The 27,830-nt window shown below is 30.8% G+C and overlaps 1 protein-coding gene and 1 long non-coding RNA gene across 2 annotated transcripts; one reads left to right on the top strand and one right to left on the bottom strand.

Moving 5' to 3' along the window:
* The first annotated feature begins 2,739 nt into the window (after positions 1-2,739).
* On the top strand, positions 2,740-23,868 carry LOC111044886 (DNA damage-regulated autophagy modulator protein 2). Its single transcript, XM_039434413.1, has 6 exons — positions 2,740-3,190; positions 11,673-11,794; positions 16,120-16,337; positions 18,326-18,464; positions 20,120-20,289; positions 23,139-23,868. The coding sequence occupies exons 1-6, from the start codon at positions 3,096-3,098 to the stop codon at positions 23,229-23,231; spliced, it is 837 nt and encodes a 278-aa protein (XP_039290347.1). The 5' UTR covers positions 2,740-3,095; the 3' UTR covers positions 23,232-23,868.
* Positions 15,209-27,830, bottom strand: LOC120352686. The gene is made up of 2 exons (XR_005572023.1): positions 27,587-27,830; positions 15,209-15,373 (listed from the first exon to the last, which is right to left on the bottom strand). It is a non-coding gene; the product is annotated as an uncharacterized LOC120352686 (long non-coding RNA).

The following is a 27,830-nucleotide window of genomic DNA, read 5'->3' on the forward strand; positions in this document are numbered from 1 at the left end:
AAAATTCCAGCAAAGCTCACAAGAATAGTGAAGACGACCCTGAATGAGACAAAGGCCACAGTCAAGATTGCTGTAAATGCTGTCAGCCCTTTCTTTTTGGAACTGGCGTGAATCAAGCAGAAATAATATTCTTAGTACGTCGGTTGGATTTGACAGAAATTGCAATTAAATTTCATCTGAAAATGAAAGTTTACGAGTCACAATTTATTGAATCAAGTTAACCAGATGACACTCATTGATAGTACTTATACTCTTATACTTATAACTTATACTTTTCCTGATACAGCGACTTACTGAACAAGTATAATTTTTACTTTCCTAGCCCTATTGCCATAGGCAAGGAAAGTATTGCTTTCCAAAAAAATTAAGTTACCCCAATTTCTAAATTTCTATACTTTTCAAGGTCCCCTGAGTCCACAAAGAGGTTTTTGGGTATTAGTCTGTATTTGTTTGTGTTTGAGTGTATGTATGTCTGTGTATACGATATCTCATCTACCAACTAACGGATTAACTTGAAATTTGGAACTTGAGGTTCTTACACTATAAGGATCCGACACGAACAAATTCCATCAAATTCAATTCAAGATGGCGGCTAAAATGGCGAAAATTATGTCAAAAACAGGGTTTTTCGCGATTTTCTCAAAAACGGCTCCAACGATTTTGATCAAATTTATACCTTAAACAGTGATTGATAAGTTCTATCAACTGGCCACAAGTCCTATATGTGTAAAAGTTTCAGAAGCTCCGCCCCATCTAATGAAAGTTTGATTTTATATTTCCAATAAACAGGCTTCAGATACAATTTTAAGTGGAGAAGATAGATTGAGCATTAAAATCTCTACTGTTAATGTCCAGTAACATCTTCACCTAATATTGAAAACAAGCTTGAAGTTCGAGAAAATGTGATTATTTAAATGCAAACTTGATGAGAGAGGCAACGGTTAATTCCAGTGTACCTAGAATGTACCTTGGTTTACCAAATCATACACTGGAAGATATAGCAGAATATTTGATCTCGTTAGCTGATTGATTTTAAATTATCGTACAGTGCATGAAGATAATATCGTTCCAAAGTTGAAAAACGCTCTTAATTCCATAGATTTGAAATTTCACTTTATCTCTTGTACAGAAAACGTTATAATGGAATGAAATTTGAAAAATATTAGAAAAAAAACAGTTGTTTGGGCTTTTGAAGGTTATAACTAAATAAAATATGCGTTTTAGAGGAAAATTTTATGAAACAAAAATTGTAGAGGAAGATTTTGAAAATATTTTGGTCTAGAGAAACAGTTGAATATCTTGAACGGTTATTGAAATACAAGCGATATAGCAAAACCCTGAAAATTTTGGCGGCCATCTTGTTTCCGAGGTGTTTGCCTGTGATTTCGACTTATCATCACGATCCTTATTATGCTAGACCTAACGAAGAAATTGAAACATCTTCCACGGCTGTTACCCAAAAAGGACCACGGAGTGTCTTATTCATGACATTTGCGCCCGGTCTATTGTGTAAGTGCGCCACACCAGATTTTTTTAAGTTTTAAACCATTCTTATCAAATAAAAATTCAGTAGAACATTTGTCTTATCATATTTGAAAAAGTAGATAGCTCTATCCTTTTCCAGCTCTGCAACGTTGCCATATTGTCTTTTAACAATGTAAAAATATACTTAATTTACAAAATATTTAATCTCAATGCTGAAAATTTATTATTGAATCATTGAAGCACTTGTTTGTTTTCATAAATATTCTAAATTTACCAAGAATTTAACGAGGCATATTGATATTGATCAATTCATTCTAATTGAAACAAATTTATTCACTTAATGATACAAAAAATACCGTATTCGGTATGAACGACTTATCAAATTGATAACAATGAAAGACTAATCAAATTGTGTCTACGGAGTGCAGATGTACCGCGCGTGTCTAACAACCCTGGAAAAAGTTATAGGCTACATTCTTAATTTGAAAAATATGTTAAAAGGATATTAAAAATGAATAAATAATTTTTTGTAGTCCATAAAAAACTTGTTTCATTAAGATAAGCTAATAAACCGAAAATACTAATACATTCATATCCTTTGCGTTTCATCAAGATACCATTCTAGAGTTACATAAAAAGTAGATGGAAAGTTATCGCTTTGGATCCAGCCAGTCATTTTTTTTTTGCTGAGAAATTTCAACTTCAATGAAGATTTTCATATAATATTGATAAAATAATAAATAATTTTTCTATTTTTGTATAATTAATTTTTGTATTGTAGACCTAAATTTTACATTTATTAGAAAAAAATACAATTAATTATATTTGTTGTAATTTCATATCAATAAAATAATTTGATAGGATAATACTTTTATTTTTCAGCATGGCGCCATGAAACTAAATTCAATCCATTTGTTCCTCTAAAACAGACCTTTGCGGAACACAGGTTTTACCTGCACCAATAAAATAACAAAATAATTTACTTCTAGCAGTGCCGTATCCACTAAAAACTGCATAAATGCTTGAAACAATCAGCACAGTACCACCTACAACGAAGTAATGTTCTTATCTCACATTGACTACTGGGGCTCCACGTCATAGCCAGAAATTCCGAGATAGCACACAAGTGTGTGATGTCATGACGGGAATTTTCGCCACTTTCAAGATCTCCAACCAATTGAGCAATAGATAAAAATGTATGACACAGCGTAACAGAAATAATATATATATGTACTCAATAGCTCACAGAATATTTATGAAACAACGTAGGTCATCGTAGATCAAACTCTGTTACTAATAACTCACAGTTGCTAATGTAGATCAAACTTTAGGCAAACTCACAGTTACTAATAAGCATCTATCTTGATATAGTAACTGTAGGCAAACTGTACTGTTGCTACTGTAGATCAAATTGTCAGCATTGGTTTAATGAGGAGCGTTGATGCTCTTTTATAAGGAATTCTGTCAGTTTGTAATGAATCTCTCTAGGCATTTTGGGAATGGTTGTTGGTTGCTATGACAACGGGCGCGTTATCAGACACAGTGGAGTGAGGGAGATTTGAGCGCGCAGAGTGATTGAGCAGAGTTCAGTCGGTTGGAGGCAACCCGCCATGGTGGAAGAGGGTGGTGTAGCAGGTGCGGTGTCGCACTTACACTGGCTGCCTGTCATCATATTCCTGTGGATGCCTCTGTCGTTTCTCACCACGTAAGTAGGCCTACCTTATTTTTTCACAACATTTATATGGCACCTATTGTTTTTCAATGTTGGTGATGTGATCTCGTTGATGGTTACTTTCTTGTGTATATAAAGCTGAACTCCCACAAAACAGTGAAAAAATATCTCGTAACTCCTATGATTTCTAATTTGATTATTCATACTCGCACGGCCGGACTGAATGGGAATAGTCCAAGTATTTTTTAGAACACTTTATTCTGTTGTGAATTTTGTTATCGATTCTTTGTTTCATTATTTTCTATTTTTTTCATATTTGCTTCTGTGCTAATTTAATTTGGATCAAGTTAAGCGTATGATAAGATTATGTTATCTTTCTCCTACTTCCACTGGAGAACAAGAGTCATCTTATGTGGTCACATCTTATGTCAGTGGTTTTTCACTTACTGTCTGTCTATAATCTATTATTATTTAGAACTCATGAGAATTATATTTTCACTGTCACTGTAGTGTGGGAATTCAGATTTATTCTTTGATAGTTACAAATCTTTTATATTATTTAAAACTTTGAAAACCTTGTTCTTTAGTGTATTCTTACTAAGGCCTATATGTATAATGAATCATTGTAATGTAATAGTGTGTTATGGAAGCGATTCTTGGGAAAAATCCTGTTTGCTTCTATGTTCTTATAAATAAATAGGTTGTTGAAGCTTCGAGTATATATGAAAATTAGGAATGAATATACTAATTTTTGGTTATTTCTACAGGTCTACTTGATAGGTTTTTCCTATAGAATCACTACTCTTCATTTTTATAGACACGAGCTCGTCATTGGCCTATCACGTTATCAAGTTTCCAAAAAAAATACTAATTGTTTATCCACTACATTTTTTAATTCATGAAATGTGGTCACATAATTGACTGTAATCTCTTCTATGATAAGTTGAAAATCACTTTTCAAGTACACTGTCCAGTGAGTGTATACCATAAAGCCTATATAATTGAATGGGTGAAAATATAATTTTTTCAAGAATTGCATAGTTGAGCGTGGGTGTGCCAGGAGTTGGACCTGTAGATTGTTGTCTTGCCACAAGTGTCTTTTGTTTTTAAGATAGCCTAATGAAGAACTATAGGTATATAGTTATGGATATTCTAGGAAGCTTTAGGTTTTTAATTAATTGATACTTTTATTTATGTGATTTTTATTCAATTGTGATTTTTATTCACATTGAATCACTTCCTCATGGCTTAGTTAAAAACCTATTCTCTTGAAAAATATTAAGATTTTACTTTGAAAACTACACGTGTAGAACTTGAATTGTACTGGAATAGGTAGGTATATTAGAAGTTAGAATTAGAGTAATAGAAATTCCAGTTTGGTCAGTGAAAATTAGGGGTTCTAGACAATTTCTTGTTTTTTTATGAAAAAATTTTAAATAGATTATAAAATTCGAGTTTCGCAAAAAAAAATAGGAATCAGGATTGAGTACGGTAGGTAAAACATTTCATGAAGAGGCTATATAAATATTATTATTAATGTGCTGACAGGTCATAAAAGGCGAGCAAAGCGAGCCCAAATTAAACAAATACTGTAATGTATTTTTCCACTGAAGCTTTTCAAGTTCTCTCTGTAGAGAGAAGGAAGTAGTAATTCAGACTTAAATAGCAAATCTCCGATAAAAATCGCTCAATTATTTACGGTTACAATGAATGATCAAACTGAATACGGTACGGTAGGCCTACGGTACCGGGACACCACAGATTGACACTGAAAGGGACAATATGGCTGAGTGTGTACATGAATAGCATTTTATTATGTAAAAGGTGTTTTCCAATAAAAGTATACTATCTCTATTTTATTTCAATTATTAATCAGATCAATAACTTTTATTTTGATAAAACAATAATAGATCCAATTACATACAACAAATCAAAAACAAATGAATTATAATATTACAATTTCATTTAATCAATAAGAGTACCTATTGGATTAAATAGAAGTAGCCCTACTTGTTATTCATGCGGTAATGCTTCTCAAGTGGACACTTTAATTCAGTCTCCTGTATGTATATTATACAGTGATGTACATTTTATTATACTGTTTTGGAATGTACTGTAGGCTACCTTGTAATTTAAAAAAGGTATTTTTTGAAACATGAAAGTATATCAATTATTAAAAATAAGATTGAAAATGAAGTACTATAGGCCTACTGGAAATTAGCGTATACCTACATCAATAAATCATAAACTCAATACATCTCATCTTAATTTCCATCCATCATAATATAGCCTACTTTTTAACATCTACTTTATCAACCGTTTTAAAAAAAAGTAAATTAAAAATAGCTCTATTATAAGAGCAATCTAATAATCTTATTACAGTAGCCTACTGCTACGGATGATAGAGAAGGTCTAGGCCTATATTTAATATTAGCTTGAGCATCGTCGTCAATAAATTTTGAAAGAATGTCCAGTGAAACTGTTGAATAAACTTGAATACGGTACTGAATTAGTTGGTTTTACACAAAGTGATTGAAACAACATATTGCCTCACCAATAATGCATAGCAAGTACCTAGTAAGCTTATAGCATCCTAAAAACTTGACCAAACATTGTAAAAGGAAAGATCCGTCCTTTCTCATAACTCGTCCTTCCCACTAAGGTGCCTAATAGATTATTTGTCTTTATGGACATTGAGATTATTTTACTGAACAAATATTTGATGAGATCTTATATACTGAAGATTATGTAATACGGTATGTTTAGCTAAAGATCCAATAAAGCTTATCACCACATAATACATTTAAAGTTCTAGACTTCAAGATTTCAGCACCCTCTAGTACCGTTTACGAATAAGTGTATTTTTTAATGAGTTGTAATAAAAGTAAACTTGAAAGATATTATAGTATAAAATAAATATTTATTAAAATTGAATCCAAGAAGTTCAATCATTGGAGGAGAGATGGAATAAATTCCAACCTGTGAAAATTAATTAAATAAAGGCCTTGATTTCCTCATATATATCCTATATAAGTTAAATTTTGATTTTGAAGAAATAGTGAAACTGATGTATTAGGAATAAAACTACATTTTTTGCATTTCTCATAGGTATCAGAATATAGTTTAAAAAATTGAAATGTTTGTCATTCAAGAAATAATTTGGATATAAATATATAAATAATTTGTGTATTTGTATATCGGGATATAGTTCCAAAAGTCCAAAAATAATCATTCATTGCATATAAATTAGGAGTTCCTTATATTAGACATCTGAATCCACTAAAATCTTCTAAACGACATACTAATTCAGCTACAGGCAACTGAACTTTACAATCACAACATTGCGTGTGGAGTGTAAAGTGAGTGAACTTTACCCTGGTAATATTTTCTTTATAATCAAAAACAACTCAAAATCGCAACACGCGACGTTCATTTTCCATAAATGACTATTTGTCCACACCGTGATCTAGTGAGATTCGCAGCATTTATTGAGAACGGGAACGCTAATGTTCTTGATTAGGAATGCTGCCTGTTTAAAATGAATGTCTCTATAGACATCGACATGCAATAACTATTCAAACTCACACAATACTATCACTCCAACATTATTGCCGTTCTGTAATCTTATCTAAATTCGTATTTTACTATATATCGACCTACGCCACTTTAGAAATTTGTTCCATCACAATACTGTATCGAATTTTCAAGATAACCATTTGACATAGTAATTATTTTTAGCGCTTTTATAATATGTCATAGATTTGGTTCTGCCTGTATTAGAATCTTGGAAAAACTTCTATGTGCTTTTAATCATTCTCATCTTTTCGTTACTAAATTTTTAGTTGTTATTGATTGGAAAATTCAATAATATAAAATACTTTTAACTTGGAAGCTCAGATCATAACTTGAGCAATATACAAATTTAAATCAAATCTTTTATTGTGATAGAAATGCCATGTTCACCAAATGCATCTAGGAAAATCGAAGTACTTCCTGATGTAATGTGATATCATACATTTGTAATGAGATGATGTGATATGCTTTACAAATCAAATTGAAAACTTCAGATTATATTATTACAACTGTTATTATACTAGGAAATACCATTGACAGACAAAAAGAAAACAAAACCAAATCTCTTGGAACATGATAGAAGAGTTACAAACAACAGAGAATACCATACAAAACATGAAAAACAATATTGCGCTTATTGATTTATATGAGGATGAATAAGAAAAATAAATAATATTTTCAAAAGTCTCAATATTTAGTACTGTAAAGTAAGAATGAAGACTGGAATGCATTTTAGAGCTCATTCAGTACCGGTAGGTACTTTGCATCTATATAATATAAGACATGCATGAGAATTTTAATAAAATTTCAGGATATACATATTAAAAGTTAACTTGATACTCATTACTTATTTACTTACTTTAATTGTTTGTCATAATTAAAAAACTGCATTAAGGGAGCAACGCTCCCGCAGTATATGACACGTCAAAGTGTAATCTAATATAATACTACCATCCTCCATCCTTTAAAACAACAGTCAATAGAGCACATCAAATTTCACATTAATCAAACATTAACCAACAAGGAAGTCTGCTAATCTGTATCTGAATATTTTCATTTCCATATAAAACGGGCCAGTCTCCAGCAGACTAAGTCTAGGAGGTGGGTAAACAAAACCTCTACATCTTGTATTATGGGTATGACTCATAATACTCATCATTATGACTTATAATGAGGCTCTCCTCATACATCCGTCTATTCTTGAAAACGAAGATTGCTAAATCTAATATATAAATAACAGGAGCCGTCATATATGTCATTTATAAAATAGGCATATTATATATGTAAGATTCAAAACAGAAATAAACATTAATATTTATCTAATTTTTATTCAATTCAATTCAATTTATTTGCCATATAATACAAGATTTATACAATTACAAATTCACATAATAATTGGGTACATCATACAGAAATTCAGAATATACTCTATTCTAGAAATAATAAAAATAAATTAGATATAACATAACTGAAATCCCAGTTGTACTCATTTTACCGGCAGTAATTGCTAGCAGAGACACGTGTCTGATCGCTAGCAATGAGTTCAGTTCAAATTTAATTTGAAATTAAACCTAAATTTTTTCTCACATGTGATAATTTCCTTAACCATTTGTTTCTACAATAAATTCCTTATTGTCTTTGATAATAGTGTTGAATCTATTAATAGGTACTTCATCTATTTTTATTCTGGACTTGTATTTGAGGTAGTAAGAATGTGAGAAGGCCAATGAACTCTCATAACAAAGTCACAAAGAAAATGACTAATTTTATGATTTGTACTATCATTATGCTTATGATATACATACATTCGATGACAATGTTTTGTGTTGTGTTTGGTGGTGCAGGTACCTGATAGCAGTTGAGCAGGACCATGTGTACCCACTGTTCCCTGCCATCAGTGACACAGGCGCTCTGCCCCCGAGAGCTGTGTCTTCTCGCTGCTCGTCAACATACTGGCGCTCCTATGTAATCACAATTCCTTACGTCTCACGGTAATTCCTCTCAAATAATGAATAATCCATCCCTAAAATCACTGTCATTACAGTCAAATTCCCAAACGTCGTTTTGAGGTGTACTGATACCACAACTATGTGTAGTGCCTTTCGATCTGATAAATTTGGAGTGTGATTCACATCAATTTGTATAAGGAATAGTCTTGAAAAACTGTGACCTTGAAATTGAGTCAGTTTCATGATGCAGTTTCAGTCAAAACAAAAGCCATAGTCTAATATTCTCATATGTGAAGGGAAAATGCAAAAACAATTACTTAATTAGGGCAAAAAAGAAAAATAAGAGAAATTGTAGCCTATATTGTGTATCAATTAATTTAGGTTGAATTTATTCGATGCACAAAAAGCATTATTAAGGGAAATGTTTGGAACATAATTTTTTGAGCTCAATTTGGGATAGTTAGAAGATGAAAATATCTAACAAAGTTCCTATATTCTAGCCTCTGTGCTAAGTTGGTGAGGCTGGTTTGAAGGTAAAACTTTTGGTTTCTTTGAATTGAATCTTCATTTTTTTATGTATCTCCAAATATATGTGTCTTACCAACATGGCCATTACCATCCTGTTTAAAATTTCATATAGATCTAACAGGTCAAATTCTACGATATTATTTATAGATATTTTCATACCGTATTTATAAATATTCTTCTATTCGAACTTGAAAAATTGAAATAAAGAATAGGTTGAAAAGAAGATGGTGCTAATAGAAAAAAATAGCTTTCAATTTATTTGGTTTTAGGTCCCTCTTACGTCCTTCTAATACGTGTAACGTTACTTTCCCAGATATAAAAGATAAATTAATTAGGCTACTTTAAATAACAAATTTTCACTACACTGCCCTTATGAATTGAAATCATAATAATATAGCCTAACTGTACTATAATATTTCTGATGAGGGATTCAATAATTCTTATAGAATCTTCCTCTAGTCCTCTCATTTCTAATGTTCCAGTTATACATAATGCATATTTTATATATTTTTCATGAGAATTTGAGTTCATAAAATAATATTCTTTAGCTGAAGTAAATAATCATTTTCCTTAATTTATTGATAATTCAATAGAAGCGAAAAAAGATGCAAGAATTATTTTATCAATAACAATAAAATTGTCATCAATTTGTTTATGGGGAAAATTTCTTATTCTAACAGACAATAAAAAATTAACAATTGGCAATGAACTCTAACGACTTTATTTTAATTATCAGATTTTATTTATCTTGGTTTTTAGCTTCAGTTCATAATCGAACTACGGTACTCGTATTTAATTGAGAAATGACATTATTGTGTCGCCGGAAACCAATTAATTTCATTTCTTGATCAATTTCGTATTATCAGAAAAGTCTCTCTCTCTTACATACGTTCAGCGTAATTTTTGACCCCTATCGAACAAAAAATGACATTTGTCTAGAATAAAATGTTATCAACATTATGAGAACTTTTGGAGATTACAGTAGAAGTTATAGGCTACTGGTTTCAAATTTGTGAATTTCAAAAAGTTATTAGAGTTTAATTGTTTATTAAGCCTAGCTGGTCTTAGAATTGGTAGTTTACAGTTTGGTAGTATAGCCTCATAAATTTAAAAATCTTACAATTCTGAATATTTCAAAACATTCATATTATCTGAAGTCTACAATGATTTGAAGGTTGATTTCAGCATATCGCAATAGTTAAATCATAGAGAAAACATTCGAAGATTCAATCTTGAGTGGGCCTAATGGTTTCTCTATATGGTTTAATATTGAAGAAAAATAAATAATATTTTCAAAAGTCTCAATATTTAGTACTGTAAAGTAAGAATGAAGACTGGAATGCATTTTAGAGCTCATTCAGTACCGGTAGGTACTTTGCATCTATATAATATAAGACATGCATGAGAATTTTAATAAAATTTTTATTTTATAAATATACATATTAAAAGTTAACTTGATACTCATTACTTATTTACTTACTTTAATTGTTTGTCATAATTAAAAAACTGCATTAAGGGAGCAACGCTCCCGCAGTATATGACACGTCAAAGTGTAATCTAATATAATACTACCATCCTCCATCCTTTAAAACAACAGTCAATAGAGCACATCAAATTTCACATTAATCAAACATTAACCAACAAGGAAGTCTGCTAATCTGTATCTGAATATTTTCATTTCCATATAAAACGGGCCAGTCTCCAGCAGACTAAGTCTAGGAGGTGGGTAAACAAAACCTCTACATCTTGTATTATGGGTATGACTCATAATACTCATCATTATGACTTATAATGAGGCTCTCCTCATACATCCGTCTATTCTTGAAAACGAAGATTGCTAAATCTAATATATAAATAACAGGAGCCGTCATATATGTCATTTATAAAATAGGCATATTATATATGTAAGATTCAAAACAGAAATAAACATTAATATTTATCTAATTTTTATTCAATTCAATTCAATTTATTTGCCATATAATACAAGATTTATACAATTACAAATTCACATAATAATTGGGTACATCATACAGAAATTCAGAATATACTCTATTCTAGAAATAATAAAAATAAATTAGATATAACATAACTGAAATCCCAGTTGTACTCATTTTACCGGCAGTAATTGCTAGCAGAGACACGTGTCTGATCGCTAGCAATGAGTTCAGTTCAAATTTAATTTGAAATTAAACCTAAATTTTTTCTCACATGTGATAATTTCCTTAACCATTTGTTTCTACAATAAATTCCTTATTGTCTTTGATAATAGTGTTGAATCTATTAATAGGTACTTCATCTATTTTTATTCTGGACTTGTATTTGAGGTAGTAAGAATGTGAGAAGGCCAATGAACTCTCATAACAAAGTCACAAAGAAAATGACTAATTTTATGATTTGTACTATCATTATGCTTATGATATACATACATTCGATGACAATGTTTTGTGTTGTGTTTGGTGGTGCAGGTACCTGATAGCAGTTGAGCAGGACCATGTGTACCCACTGTTCCCTGCCATCAGTGACACAGGCGCTCTGCCCCCCGAGAGCTGTGTCTTCTCGCTGCTCGTCAACATACTGGCGCTCCTATGTAATCACAATTCCTTACGTCTCACGGTAATTCCTCTCAAATAATGAATAATCCATCCCTAAAATCACTGTCATTACAGTCAAATTCCCAAACGTCGTTTTGAGGTGTACTGATACCACAACTATGTGTAGTGCCTTTCGATCTGATAAATTTGGAGTGTGATTCACATCAATTTGTATAAGGAAATAGTCTTGAAAAACTGTGACCTTGAAATTGAGTCAGTTTCATGATGCAGTTTCAGTCAAAACAAAAGCCATAGTCTAATATTCTCATATGTGAAGGGAAAATGCAAAAACAATTACTTAATTAGGGCAAAAAAGAAAAATAAGAGAAATTGTAGCCTATATTGTGTATCAATTAATTTAGGTTGAATTTATTCGATGCACAAAAAAGCATTATTAAGGGAAATGTTTGGAACATAATTTTTTGAGCTCAATTTGGGATAGTTAGAAGATGAAAATATCTAACAAAGTTCCTATATTCTAGCCTCTGTGCTAAGTTGGTGAGGCTGGTTTGAAGGTAAAACTTTTGGTTTCTTTGAATTGAATCTTCATTTTTCTATGTATCTCCAAATATATGTGTCTTACCAACATGGCCATTACCATCCTGTTTAAAATTTCATATAGATCTAACAGGTCAAATTCTACGATATTATTTATAGATATTTTCATACCGTATTTATAAATATTCTTCTATTCGAACTTGAAAAATTGAAATAAAGAATAGGTTGAAAAGAAGATGGTGCTAATAGAAAAAAATAGCTTTCAATTTATTTGGTTTTAGGTCCCTCTTACGTCCTTCTAATACGTGTAACGTTACTTTCCCAGATATAAAAGATAAATTAATTAGGCTACTTTAAATAACAAATTTTCACTACACTGCCCTTATGAATTGAAATCATAATAATATAGCCTAACTGTACTATAATATTTCTGATGAGGGATTCAATAATTCTTATAGAATCTTCCTCTAGTCCTCTCATTTCTAATGTTCCAGTTATACATAATGCATATTTTATATATTTTTCATGAGAATTTGAGTTCATAAAATAATATTCTTTAGCTGAAGTAAATAATCATTTTCCTTAATTTATTGTATATAATTCAATAGAAACGAAAAAAGATGCAAGAATTATTTTATCAATAACAATAAAATTGTCATCAATTTGTTTATGGGGAAAATTTCTTATTCTAACAGACAATAAAAAATTAACAATTGGCAATGAACTCTAACGACTTTATTTTAATTATCAGATTTTATTTATCTTGGTTTTTAGCTTCAGTTCATAATCGAACTACGGTACTCGTATTTAATTGAGAAATGACATTATTGTGTCGCCGGAAACCAATTAATTTCATTTCTTGATCAATTTCGTATTATCAGAAAAGTCTCTCTCTCTTACATACGTTCAGCGTAATTTTTGACCCCTATCGAACAAAAAATGACATTTGTCTAGAATAAAATGTTATCAACATTATGAGAACTTTTGGAGATTACAGTAGAAGTTATAGGCTACTGGTTTCAAATTTGTGAATTTCAAAAAGTTATTAGAGTTTATTGTTTATTAAGCCTAGCTGGTCTTAGAATTGGTAGTTTACAGTTTGGTAGTATAGCCTCATAAATTTAAAAATCTTACAATTCTGAATATTTCAAAACATTCATATTATCTGAAGTCTACAATGATTTGAAGGTTGATTTCAGCATATCGCAATAGTTAAATCATAGAGAAAACATTCGAAGATTCAATCTTGAGTGGGCCTAATGGTTTCTCTATATGGTTTAATATTGAAGAAAAATTATCTAAAAGTTTTAATAATGAATTACGAAAAAATTACTATGAATTTTTCAGTCAAGGCTGAGTTTCACCAGTAGGCTTACCTTAAACTTCAGATCTCTGCTGTATTTTCTTATTATTATTGTTGATTGTATTGCATTAAGAAGTGGAATTCGATAATAAAAAAGAAACAATTATTACTCTACCTCACTTTTAAATATTGATACAATTATTGTACTTTGATTTCAAATTCGATTCTTCACTTTTAAATACGGTACTTGCGATATGTACCTTTCTGACAATGGACAATGCAGCCAACATTATATTGTTGAGGCTATGGAGATATCATCTTATTCTATTGTTTGATATAAAAAAAAACAATAATAAATATTAAATTATGAAACAGTAATTTATAAAATATATTATAGACATAATACCGCGATTCACGATACATAATTATATAGATTATTACAGTCGTTATGAGATTATCTCTCTATGATTTTTGTGAGATCGGACACGATCAGCTGTTATTCAAGGTCATTTTACAGCCCTAGGGCCGTAAAGTTTTACCGGCCTGGTCGGAAAACAATCACTTTCGGCCTCCATATGACGCACGTAAACCAGCTCATTACATCCAAGTGTGGCAAAAAAATTTTACCGGCCTGGTCAGAAAACAATCACTTTCGGCCTCCATATGACGCACGAAAACCAGCTCATTACATCGAAGTGGGGCGAAAATATTATTTCAACTACTCATGGAAGAAAAGGGAAATCCCAAACTGAAGTAGCAGTAAAAACAATTCGCTTATTCAAAGACATTATTTAAAACAGCAGAAATCTTTACAAATGATATCAGTTATTGACAAACCTTTTGAGATTTGTAGTCTGTGTTTTTTCAGAGAGTTGGTACTTTAAATAGCGATAATACTGAAAAACAAGGAAGTATTAATCAACTTGGCAAAGTCAAGCTGTCTTATCTAAGTTGTATTTTATGTAACGATCCTATTGAATCTGAGAACAGGGTCATTGAAAACTACGGTCCTATTCTTAAACTCTTTGATAATAGAAGAAATTTTAAGAAAATTTCATGATTGATTAAGTTTGCTGAAAATTCAAATAATATGTTAATTTACGTACCGTGTACCCTAGTAGATTTTCATTTTTTGGCATGCATTAACGATCCAAAATTCTCGAAGATCCTCAGGAAAAATTATTATTTTATTCGGAACTAAGTACCTATCTATTATTTCGTTTAACTTATGGCACTTACAGACTTTTTAAGTTATTTATAAAAAAGCATTATAGTACGGTACCCTTTTTTGAAAATAATATAACTTATAACACAAATTAAAACTTCCTATTAGTTTCGATGTTCCACATCATCTTCAGGTTTTAATAATAAATTTAAAATTAAAATTAACATAGAAACTAGTAGTTTCAATTTGTGTTTTTTATTTACCGTACCATTTTATATTAATTTCAAAAAAGGGTACTATAATCCAATTTTATAAATAAAAATAAGTCGCCCTGAATACATACATTTTTTAAAATTAGTATACACTCTGCTCTGGAATATTGGACTAAAGTTAATTGTAATGGTTTTATGAGTTGATTAGGTAGGAATAATAATATAGTCAATATCTGAACTCGAACGAAAATTTGTATAATGTTTTTAGTTGTTAACAATAGTTTTTCATATTTATATAGAGAGAGGATTAAGCATGTTAGTTTAAAAAGCTAAATCTTCAAAATCAGGTAGACTGAGGTATCCTTATATCTTTCTCTTTCCCTCTATGTTCTTGGGCCTGAAACAGATAGAAAGAAATGTTGAATACCTTCAATTATTTTTCATTATTACAATATGACATGTATAAGACTTCTCTTAACTCATCTATTTCCGAATAAAATGATCATGTAAGAAAAGTTATAAAACTAGTAAATATGTTTATTTATATGTAAACTTGGCGATACTGTAATGCAATAAATCTAATTGAGTCAAACAAATCTCTGATATTGACGATATTTTTGATAGTTTAATTCTTCCATCAATTTATCCATTCTTTTATTCTCTCTTAATATTTATATAATATGTTCAAAATTTATAAATTTATATTGATATAGGAAAAAAGTTATTTAGTACAATAATCTGGAACAACTGGAAGTCAACTGCATAATATAGAACCTAGTCAATTCTACAAATGTATCAAAAAATATCTTTATCAGAAGTTAAGGTACCGTATATTATTTTATTGTGTATGATTAAATTATGTCTTCCAGTTCGTATGAAAGTTCAACCTTTTTCCATGGTGAATTATATTGCAGGCTTCAGCTCTACAAATCAGCAGCTACAAATTGTTACGGTTTCCAAATCTATCTTCTGCAATTTCCCATAAAAATTTCAGATACTCTCATGAAATTAAAAATGAATGAAGATTTATTTTCTACAAGGTTATGATTTTGGAAGTCTCTTTCAAAACTAATCTATAATTATTTTTATTGGCACTGAAAACAATATTGTTGGGGTACTAATATTATTGTTTGTTGTTTCCAGTGACATTTGCAGTATGGCTGAGAGGCAAACAGTTGAGACATGCGCCAGTTAACATTGGTCCCAGCAAGTTGGTGAATACTGGTTCGAGCTTTCTGGGTTACCTGGCATGCTTCGGCTTGTACCTAGTGGCCAATTGCCAGGAGACAAACACTCTAGTTTTCCATTTTGTTGGGGCCCTGACGGCATTCTGGTCGTCATTCTTCTATTGTCTTACCCAGGTTTGTAAATCCACTTGTATTATTATACTGTAGTGGAAAAATGCTGTTTCCACTATGAAAATCATACCATACAAATGAGCTCTCTATCATGCATTTACCACCACATGGTAAAATCTCAAACAATCATTATATGAAGCCTCCATAGCCTCCATAACCGTAGCCTTAACTTTACAATTTTTTCATACAAATTTGATGTTCCTGTGATAGGCCACATGATTTTTTAAAAGATTATGTGCTATGGACTCCAGTTATGGTGAATAAGACAGGTCAGGATAATAAATAAGTAATCTGCCCACACACGAAACTTACAAACTTATCTTACGATGCGGCATACTACGCTAATGGTATAATGAGTACCGGTACGGTAGGCTCATTATCGAGGCTAATTATCGCTGTATTATTTTTTGAAGAATTCTAAAACTACTAAGAATAGAAAATGGAGGTGCTTCAATTGTCCTCATTTTTGACCTCTTATGTGAGTCCAAGACACAAGTGAGCACTTTGTAATTTCTCTGAAAAAAAATTAAATAATTGAATGTTGATCAAGGAATTTTCGTAATTAAAACATCAATGTTGAGAAAAGTTATATGAATGAGGCTCTTCAGTCCTGAACCATTCCGGTACAATATATATAGGCCTATATGAATTCATTATTAATAAGTAATCATTGGTGGAGACCTAATATCCATGGTAGATTCAAGTTTCCGTATAGGTATCCCAAAAGTGTTCTCCATTGAGATGTAAGTATACGGTACAGGTGATACTTACGGTACAGTGTATTACTTTCTTGTCTAGGGCTGCTTGTAGTCACATAACAATTAAAAATCATAGAACCCTTTTTCACAAAAATATTTTTTGAAAAGGGTAGCCTACTTGATGATTTTCAATTTTTATGTGAACTTTTTATACGGTACTTTTATTCTTGAAAATATATCAAGTAAATGGAGGAAGGTCGAATCGATAAAATAAATAATGTTTTCGTCGATTTTATCTATATGTAGCACCAAAAATTTTCAATACAATTCCCACTGTAGCAAAGAAGCAAACCTTCTGTCCAAAATTCAAAAATGAAATTAAAATAGCTTTCAACAATAGATGAGATAGAGAACCTGTTAAAAAAATCAGTTTAATCCACAATTTAAACTGGCAACTTGCAACTATTGAGGCATTCAATAAAACATGTTTACTGTACATTTAATTATATCAACTTGGAAATCATAAACATTACAATCATAATTTTAAAGTAAAAACGTAGAAGGTATGGAACGAACTCTTTTCTTTTAGGTTACGTTTTTGTCATTAGCTCATATCATCCATTATCTCATATTTGCATTCACTCATCTCTCCATTATTTCATCATCCATCTCTTCATTATTTTTGTATTCATCTCTCATTAAACATATCATTAAGTACTTCCATCATATTACATTTTTTCTCACTATAATTTCATTTCCAGAGTTTATTTTAATATATTGCTCTTAGTTTTCTTGAACTTTTGAATCCAAATTCAGTTTTAGATATTTGTTTCTCTTTTTAATTAATCTCAACCCTACCCTAAGCTCTGTTGCTAGCATAGTCTTTATTTTTACTCATCATACGTATTTTGTTTAAAACAAAAATAATTTAAGATATTGCTCTTTGATAGCATCTCCCACATAGAAATTTTCGGGAGTGTCTTTCTCAGTAAATTTAGAGATTATATTTAGAATATAATTATTGTAAGTACATGATTGTACTAATTTAAAAGAAGCTATATTTTATTTTTTGTTTGTACTTTTGTTTACTTTTTTACTGAGGAATAACATTTATTTATGATTATTATTTTTCTCACCGTATTTTATGGCTCTGTACGGTATATATTATTGCAAATACTGTATATTTTCACAAAAGTAACTTACATGGTGATGACAATGATGATGACATGATGATATTCCTATTTCTATTTTTAATTTTATTCATAAAACTTATTTAACCGATCCTTTTTTCAGACAATTTTCTCGTACTGGCTCATAAATGAGATGAACTCAGCAGCCATATTTATTGCGCGAGCAATTCTCTGCTTTGCCCAATTATTTCTGAATGTTTTCACATTCTGCACATTGTTTGTTGCTGTCTCTCTATTCAAAGGTAAACATTTTCAAAGCTCCATTAAGTTTTAGAATTCAATATATTATTTTATGAAACTCCAAATTCAACAAAATCTACTGTCAAAAGGTAGTAGATTCACTCTTTTTCTGATAATTGAAGAAAGTTACATTTAATTTATTAGTGCCGTATTCATAAGCTGTTCCTAGCCAAGCTCGCTTGGTAGACCAGCAACCAATGATAGTTCAGTATTCAATCAGTATAACTCTATTAGATTCATTGTTCTGAAAGTTTTTGAATTTTAAAATTATTTTTTGATGATTTCTGGTAATTCAAAGCGGTTATGGCTTAATAAAAACCTCCAAAGCTTTACTGAAGCCTTCTGTGCAGCTTTATTCACACCGATTCACTTACAGTAGATGTAATAAAGTATTCTATTATTACGGCTACTTGAATTGTTTAATTAATATAGAAATAACAACATTGTACCCTTTGTTAAATAATACTTCCTACTTAGTTTTAGCTTTCAAGCCATTTCCATTTGAAAAGTAACCTTTTTTAAACGTTTCTATTAAAACACTGCATTTCTCAGCTTTGAAGCCATTTTCATATAAAAACGGCTTCAAAGCTGAAACTAGTGGTGTTTATATAAAAAAGTATATTATGTAATTTCTATATTATCAGTTACAGTAAATTTTTTAATTGCCTTTTGCTTTTTATTACTCTATTCTGATCTATTCTCATTCAATTTTTTGTCAGCTATGTAGTAATGTTCACTCTAGTTGAATGTGATGATTTGATAAATTAAAACAGAATTCAATTATTGTTCTCAATTCGTTTCATCTATTAAAATTTAATAATAACAAGATAGTAGGGAGAGAAACAACTTTCAGGCTTGGAGAAGAACTTCTCCTCTGAATCTTATTAGTAAAATACTATATAGTCAATAATAAAAAGGTGCTGTTTTAACATTTGACAGATGTCATGTGAAGCTGAATTGGGTATGATTGTGAGTTGAATGTCCAATCATCACGAAGGCCGGTTGAACAAAAGACGGTTAAATTCTAATCGTGATTAATTTTACGAGAACCAATCAGAAAAGGCTCTTTCAGGAAAAGAAGGCTCATCTGATTGGTCTTGTGAAATTTAACTGCTTTTTGCAACCAGCTCAAGAATGGGATTTACCACTATTCTAATTCATTGTTCAGAGTGACCACGAGAAAAATTAACATTTTAGAAATAACAAAACAATATCAATTTTCCAAGATACTATATCTTCAACTTGAATTTTCGTTCAATAATAATTATGAATAGAATTGTTGTCAGTATGTGCCATTCATGGAGCAAATATGGAAGAGCTTCCTGAACAGAATAGAAAATTTCCTCTGGGAGGATGGACGTCACCTTCCTGACATCATTTCCTCTACCCAAAGTGAATAGCATAAGCTATACTCACAACTATTTCACTCAAATTGAATAAATATGATGAAAAATTAATATTTTTTTTATTTCTAAAATGTAAATGTTTCTCGTAGTCACTCTGTATTAATTATTGGTCAATTTAATTTAATTGTATTATTTTATTAGTTGTATTCTATTTTCATTCGTTTTTCTATAATCCTTTTTTATTTGTTTTTCCTGTAATGCTGTTATATTTCCTATGATTCTATTCAATGTATGGTGTTGATTGGATGCAGGAAACGGCGGAATAGTTCGATCACTGAAGTGGAGCCCGGCTGACCCGGGTTGGGCGTGGCACGTGGCAGGCACCATATCGGAATGGCTGCTGGCTGGCAGTGTCGGGCTCTTTGTTCTCACTTACTCCTCCGACTTCAAAAGGTTGACGCTGCATCCACCAAAAGTCAAGGTAAATTGAAACCTCTTCTTGAAACTTTTCTCATTTTTTATGTTAAAAAAATACTGATAATATATCACTGTATAGGCTAATAATCATTCAAGTATCCAATAAAAGCTATATCTTCTTGTTCTTCTTACAAACAAGGATTAGGCTTTAACCTGTTCCGACTCACATCTAGCCAATTATTCAAATAAACTTAAAAAATCCTATTATTGCCACCGCTTGCGTGGTCTGCCAACATCTATTTTGCCTACTGGCTGATAATTATAGACATTTAATGGTATTCTTTCAGCTGACATTCTTTGAACATGCTCCCTCCATTAATGCCGATTCTCCGTAACTCTTTCATTCATGCTGCAGATTTTCAATTCTTTCCTAATATCTTCATTCCTGAAATGATCTCTTCTGTCACATCCCTTGGTTCTTCGGAGAAATCTCATCTCGGCTGCCTGCACTCTACTTTCAAGTGACTTCGTAGTAACCCATGATTCACTACCATAGAGGAGGACTGGAGCGGCCATTACCTTATAAAATTTCATAATTGTATCTGTTCTAGCTTTTTTACCCAAAGTCCTGCTGATATTTCCACATATCATTTGGAACTTTCCTATTTTCTTCTCAATATCTAATTCATCTTTGTAACTAATGTCACTTCCTAGATATGTATATTGAGAAACTTGTTCCAGCACTGTATTATTAATAACAATTTTCGATCTGACCGAATATTTGCCTCTGAATGCCATAATTTTTGTTTTCTTAGTTGATATTTTTAAATTATATTTCTGACCTATTTCGTTGAGGATATGGACTGATCTTTGGAGGTCATTTTAAAGCTTTAGTCTTTGGAGCTATATATATAAAACTGAGAATTCCGCTACTGCAAATATTGTCAGAAGAACTAAATAAGAGAAGGAAATTTGAAGAATGAACTGTCCAAAAACTGTGCCCAGACCGTATAGTTAATTCTTCGGTCAATATTTGCAGAAGCAGAAGTCCTTAGTTCTATTTATATAGTTTTCATTGTATATTTGAAATAATTATTATTATACAGTTATAATATTCCAGCAGTTAGTTAACTGCAAGTTATAATAAATAATCTTTCATCGTTGATACTGATAATACTTGATCCACCTAGAATGGAGAATGGAGGTGAATTTGGAAACTTTTCGTCAAGTTCTTTCCTCATTCTATTCTCATCTTTTCAATTTTTCCGTTTTTGAGAAGTTGACACCACATACACTGAGAATAAAGGCATTTTAAAAACCTCATATAATTTAAAATACATTTTTTTCATCTTTTTTTGACCCACTTTTCCAAATCTACATGATTGACACTGCATCCACCCAAAGTAAGGATAAATCTGAAACTTCATTTTGAAGCTGATTTAGCTACAGCATTCACACTCCATTTCTCCCAGTGTCATGGATGAACCCACACATAATTCAACGATGGGGAATCTTCACCTCAGATGATCAATGTGGTCGAATTCAAATACATTGTTCACGCATCCATTACAATGATGAACAGGTTCATGATCGTAATTTCACGTTGCATGGTTACAGAGAAATGTGATAAATCCATACAATTATGAAAATTCAGAAGCAAAATTATAATTATAGCTATTTTCTTTAGTATTAAAATTTCTGTCAACATAAAAACTACATATTGAGTTCTGTCAACAAATTGAGTTTGAATGTTTCTGCTTGCTGGGTCAGAGAGAGAGGTGAAGAGTGGGTTGCTGAGGTCAATTCCTCGTTGATGTTTGGAGTTGGATTGGAGAAAGTCTTCTGTGTCAGTGATCTGTTTGTTTTTTCAACTCCTTTAAGTGGTGTGTTTAATTTCTTCTCGTTACTAATTTTTTTCAGAATGTTTTCTGTATAATCGTAGAAACTTTTTTTCTTTATTTGCTGTGTTTATTTACTCTGATATCTAATATTGTGTTCAAATTTTCTGTAGTGGATATTTTCCAGAGATACTATTCGTAAAGACTTTTAATTTCTTTCAATTTTTGTATAAAATATTGGATTTTTAACTGTTTACTCGTATTATGTGTTGAGAGAGCAATTATTATGGGATATTATCCTAGTGCTCTTATATGTATCTCAATTTTTTTTATAAAATAGAATTATAGTACCCTTTAAAATTAATAAAATAATAAAATAAGAATACAAATTGTAATGTAAATACTAGTTTCGGTGATCACACCATCGACGATACCCACCACCACCGAGGTGACCACCACCACTGAAATTAGTAGTTACATTACAATTTGTATTCTTATTTTATTATTTTATTAATTTTAAAGGGTACTATAATTCTATTTTATAAATACAAGAAAGTAGCCCTGAATTCATACATTTTAAAAAATATGTATCTCAAAATAAATAAATACTTTGATTTTATTCAAGTACCATAATAATATAGAATTCCAATTGCAATTTATATACTTAATCATTTATCTATCAAAAGAATTTTATTATTACACTATATATTCAAATTTTCATCACTAGCAGGTAACCCGTGTTTGCACTGGGGAAAATTTGATGTTGTAAAATACAACCTCCTTATGTCCAGGAAACATGAAAAAATAAAATAATTATCTATTATTTTGTTCAGAATTACTTGAATAAGAGTTGGAAATTACTCTTCATAAGAGTTAGAAATTACTCTTTATAAGCAGAGTTGAAAATCTCCTGTAAAAAATGAGTTTGATAGGTCTCGTACCTGCAACCTTAGATTCATGGAGCACCCGCGCGCTATCAACTAAGCCACGGAGTCATTTGAAGATAGCTAATAATTATATTATAGATCGATTAAGAATGAATTTTTAACAATCTATTATAATTTTTTATTCACAGCTCATTGGCTACAAATATGACGATGAGAAGAATGGAAGCACGTATTACTCCCCTAGATCTGAAATACCTCTCGACACAACAACAAGAATATGATCTTCTTTCTTCTGTTCGGTGCGTTTTGATTATTTAGAGCAGAAAATGCCCTATTACCAAAAGAGACAAACATATCTGTGAATACGAAACTTATTAGTTCTATTTTAAGATTCGATTTTGTAGCCGAGCCTGCAGTTCATGTGTCTTGAGTTGATGGAGGAATCAACAGTTTTTATATTCCGAAAATTAGTATTTTATTTTTGTACTTAAAAACTTTACAAGAATTGTTTCTGAAGTGACTTCGATGGAATGTTTTGTAAGTCTACAAGAAACAGTCCTACAAGGCACAGCAAAAAAAAATATTTCAATAATAGATCAGTATAATGATTGAAATATTCAATTTATTCAAATGAACTGATATATAATATGTATTTTTTATTCTTCAATATTGCGAATTAGTGTATCATGATTTTATTCTTTGAACATGACCGAATTTTCAATAATGTTTTTCTTTAACTGAATTAAACTTCTATAGGCTAATAACACAAATTCTTATTAAGAATTAAGACCATGATATACTTTTATAGGATTGCTTGTATAGTATTGAAATGAAATAATTCTTAATTCAATGGAATATTATAATAATATTATTATATTATTATTATAATAATGGAATATTAAATATTTTTCAATTATATATGTGTTGGAATTTATTATATGAAAACCAGTCCGCTTTAAAAATAGACGAACCCTTCAGTCAACTCCAATAAGATCACTGCAACTCTTTTTCTCACTGTAGAGGAAAGATAATATAATTATTTATTATTTGATAATGAATATAAAGATAATTATTTCAGACATGTATAAGTCTGGAGAAATTTAACTTTCCATTAAAAATCATATTCTCTATAGTGTCTTTACTATATTACCTATTCTACAATAAATCATAAGCTTATCATAGACTTTTTGCTTGATGTGTCTTTTTCATGTTTATATGTAATATTATGCTCTTGAAATTATTTTCTTCATTCCATCAGTTTTTTATACATTACCATCTTGACCTATGTAGTTCATAATGGTAATATTTCATAAAAATATGTAATAATGAAATTTTGTCACTCTCTACTAGAACAGTAGAAAATGAGTACCGTATCGTACTGTTCATAAGATTACATTATTCCTAAATAATTTAAACCCCACTGAATTTTTACAATATGCAAAAAGTTGTTTACTTCTTATCAAATTGACGTTTTAATCAGATTTTGAAGTATCAGCTCTACACTATTGAAAACTTTCTTATACGGTGTTGTAAATCCATAGGTAGTTAATAGGTAATCAAATTGCTTTCAATATTTCATTTATCCATGACCATAGAATGAATAGCTAGAAAATGACAGGAGATGAGCAGATAAACTCCGACAATAATTTGTAAAGACAATGGGGGTTTGGTACGAAGAGGAAAACAAAAGCAAATGATTATACGGCTTTTCAATGCATTTTATCTATTTATTTCTTGTCAATCATTATTGCAGTTTGAATAGGAGTCATTTGTAGACTCTATTGCAATATTATTCTCATGTCTGATTACATAATTTGAGTCCGTCAAGTTTTAGGCCTAAATACTGTCGCAGCAGATTTATTTGTACCTTATGCAGCTTATGATAATCATCAGCTATTCAACTACTATTACAACACATAGACTAGGAGAAATTGAAATGCGATACCCGTGTAGCTTTCTGATCTGAATCTTTTTTTACATACTTCAAGATGTCGATATAGTTTTATTAATGTTTGTTACAGCGTGTGTCCCACACTCATTAGTCACATAACTAGAAAGTTGATTTTTAAAATACATTTTGAGTAGGCCTACTGAATAATAACGCAATAAAAACTAGAGTTTTCATTCATTTCAATGGATTCTCTTACTCATGTCTCATAATTACAAAGAACATTGAAACTCATGATGTTATACACATTTTTGTTCAAGTGTCGTCTTTTTGAATAAGTGTTGATAGACTCTCCAATTAGAAGCTTTGAGTAGTATATAACTACTTTTTGTTCATATCTGTATTAGAAAATCCTTCCAGATTTGTAATGGAATGATTCATGATACAATCAATACCAGTTTTGAATATTTATGATGAATCGAACCCACGACCGGCGCTATAATACTCTTTCTTTTCCCATTTTTGTTTTGGTGTTAGACAAAATTGGAAAATATACCGTATCCTATATTTTTGAACATCGATCATTGATTTACACGGTTGGATCCATCTGACAGAATCTCCCTAGAATATGGAGTATGCTATACATAGATCCATCTGGCAGAATATCCCTAGAATAATGGATTAGGCTATAAATAATTAAATCGTACATTTAATTGAATAACTTGATCCCTTATTTATTTTAGATTATATTAAAAAAAACAATAATCTAAATAGCGCAACAGAACCGGAAAACCCCTTCATTTTCATCTGGTGTCATTACTCGAATAATATAACGCAAAAATGAGGAAAATTGAACAGAAAATGTAAAATATTGATATTAAAAGAAACTGAGGAAATATGTAGTAGATGAGAAGATAAATATGATCAAATTAATTGAGAAAATCAATATTTTTGTAATGAAACTGTAGCCTATAAGAAAGGTGGAACAAAAATCAACATTACGGTATATTATTCGGTATATCAGAGTGACAAAAGGAATGATAGTGGGCATAGTCAATCAAACATTTAATGTGATATAATCGGATAATATTCAGAATAGCGTAGCAGAAAATCATCAAAAGATTATAAAACCTTCATAGTTATTTAATAGAATAGAATAGCATTTATTTGTAATCAGGATCATGCCCTCTATATACAAAAAGGTGAGTAGGCTACATATAGTATTCAATAATACTATACTAGTAGTTCTGTGAACAGTAGACCTTGCGCTCAGTGAGTTACATTGACCTGTTGTTATGTTTTCTCAAGAATTAATAAATAATTTATCAATAAAAAATGTCTAGAAAATATCCTAAATAAACATAGAGCTTCCTGTCCTATATCGTACCGTGACGTGTCGTCCCGGAATGTGAGTGTGAGGGCTCTTATCAGGTCTGGCTGCAACTGTCTACAACGTTGATGGAAAGATACAATTTTCAAGATGTTCTATGTTTTTGAACGGGTAGTATTATAGTCAACTGTCTACTAACGTTAATGGAAAGATACATTTTCAAGATGTTCGATGTTTTTGAACGGGTAGTATTATAGTCCACTAGACAGCTGATTTATGATGAATAATTCTACAGTATGACTTTTACGGTAATATTGGCGTATGAAGGAGGCTCCTTTTTCCTTTTATATTATCCTTGAAATGCAAAATTTCTAAAAACCTTGTATATACGTCGACGCGCAATTTAAAAAGGAACATACCTGTCAAATTTTATGAAAATCTAATACCGCGTTTCGCCGTAGGCTAGATGCGCAACATAAAACATTTAAACATTAAGAGAAATGCCAAACCGTCGACTTGAATCTTAGACCTCACTTCGCTCGTTCAAAAAATTATTTACTGGTTGATTAAATCACTTTTACATAATAAGGTCTTTCGAGTATTTTTGTTAGTTTGCTCAGTCTGTCCAATATATTCACATAATCATTATTATTATTATTTCAAAATTGAGTCAAAGTGTCGGTATAAATTTAGCCTGTGGTACTAAAAATTAATGACCTGGTTCTAACAGCTTCTACTCAAAAATTATATATATTATTTATTATTAACAGTCAAATTTGACAAAAGAACCATAACTTTATCTGAATCCATTACAATATTTCTAATAAGTTTGCCAATGTAACGTTTTCTTGCGTCATTATACATGGGGCATATCAGTAAGAAATGTACCGTTTCGTCGGTTCTAAGATTGCAGAGTGGACAGAGCAACCTGCAGTTTATTCAAGTACCCTTTCCCTCAAGAAACAAGTAAAAGCATGTGTCACTGGCTAGTCTCAGTTGGGAAACACAGCTGATTTTTTGAAAATTAGATATTTAGTAACGGACAATGATAACAGATTTAGAACTATGATTTAGCCTACAACAGATTTATGAAAAAATGTTTTGCTAATTAGAGTACCTTAATCAACAACAATGATGATGAGAGTAACACTAACAAGGAGAATAGGCCTATCGAGTTGTATGGTACCATAGAGAAAGGATAAGCGTAAGTTACGCTACTTGTTTATCTCTGATGGTACCTACCCACATTATTTAGTCTGTTCTGAACAAAGCTCAGGCTAGAGCTACTAGAGGACTGTAATTTACTATTCAAATTATCAAATACAAACAAGGAGCAAAATTTAATCTTCAATTTGAGCCAGGTTATTGGTACAGTTAAACTCTGCATTAATGAACAATAAAAAAGAGCAAAAACTCACCTGATTTAATCCAATTTTGTCTACTTGCCCTTCGAAGCCTTTATTAGGTGTTTTGGTCAGATTCAGGTGGGAAGAAATCTGGGAAAAGAAAGGTTTGCTTCCGGGCTGCCTTTTCGTGTTGATTCTGTGTTCCACTTGCAGGTCATATACTGTGGTTTGAACAAAGCTCAAACTGGATTCTTATAAATTCAAATCTGATTCAAATTAATTCAATTTAACCCTATTTACGCTGTTATACTCAATT

Source organism: Nilaparvata lugens, chromosome 8 (genome assembly GCF_014356525.2).
Source record: "Nilaparvata lugens isolate BPH chromosome 8, ASM1435652v1, whole genome shotgun sequence".
Taxonomy (NCBI): domain Eukaryota; kingdom Metazoa; phylum Arthropoda; class Insecta; order Hemiptera; family Delphacidae; genus Nilaparvata; species Nilaparvata lugens.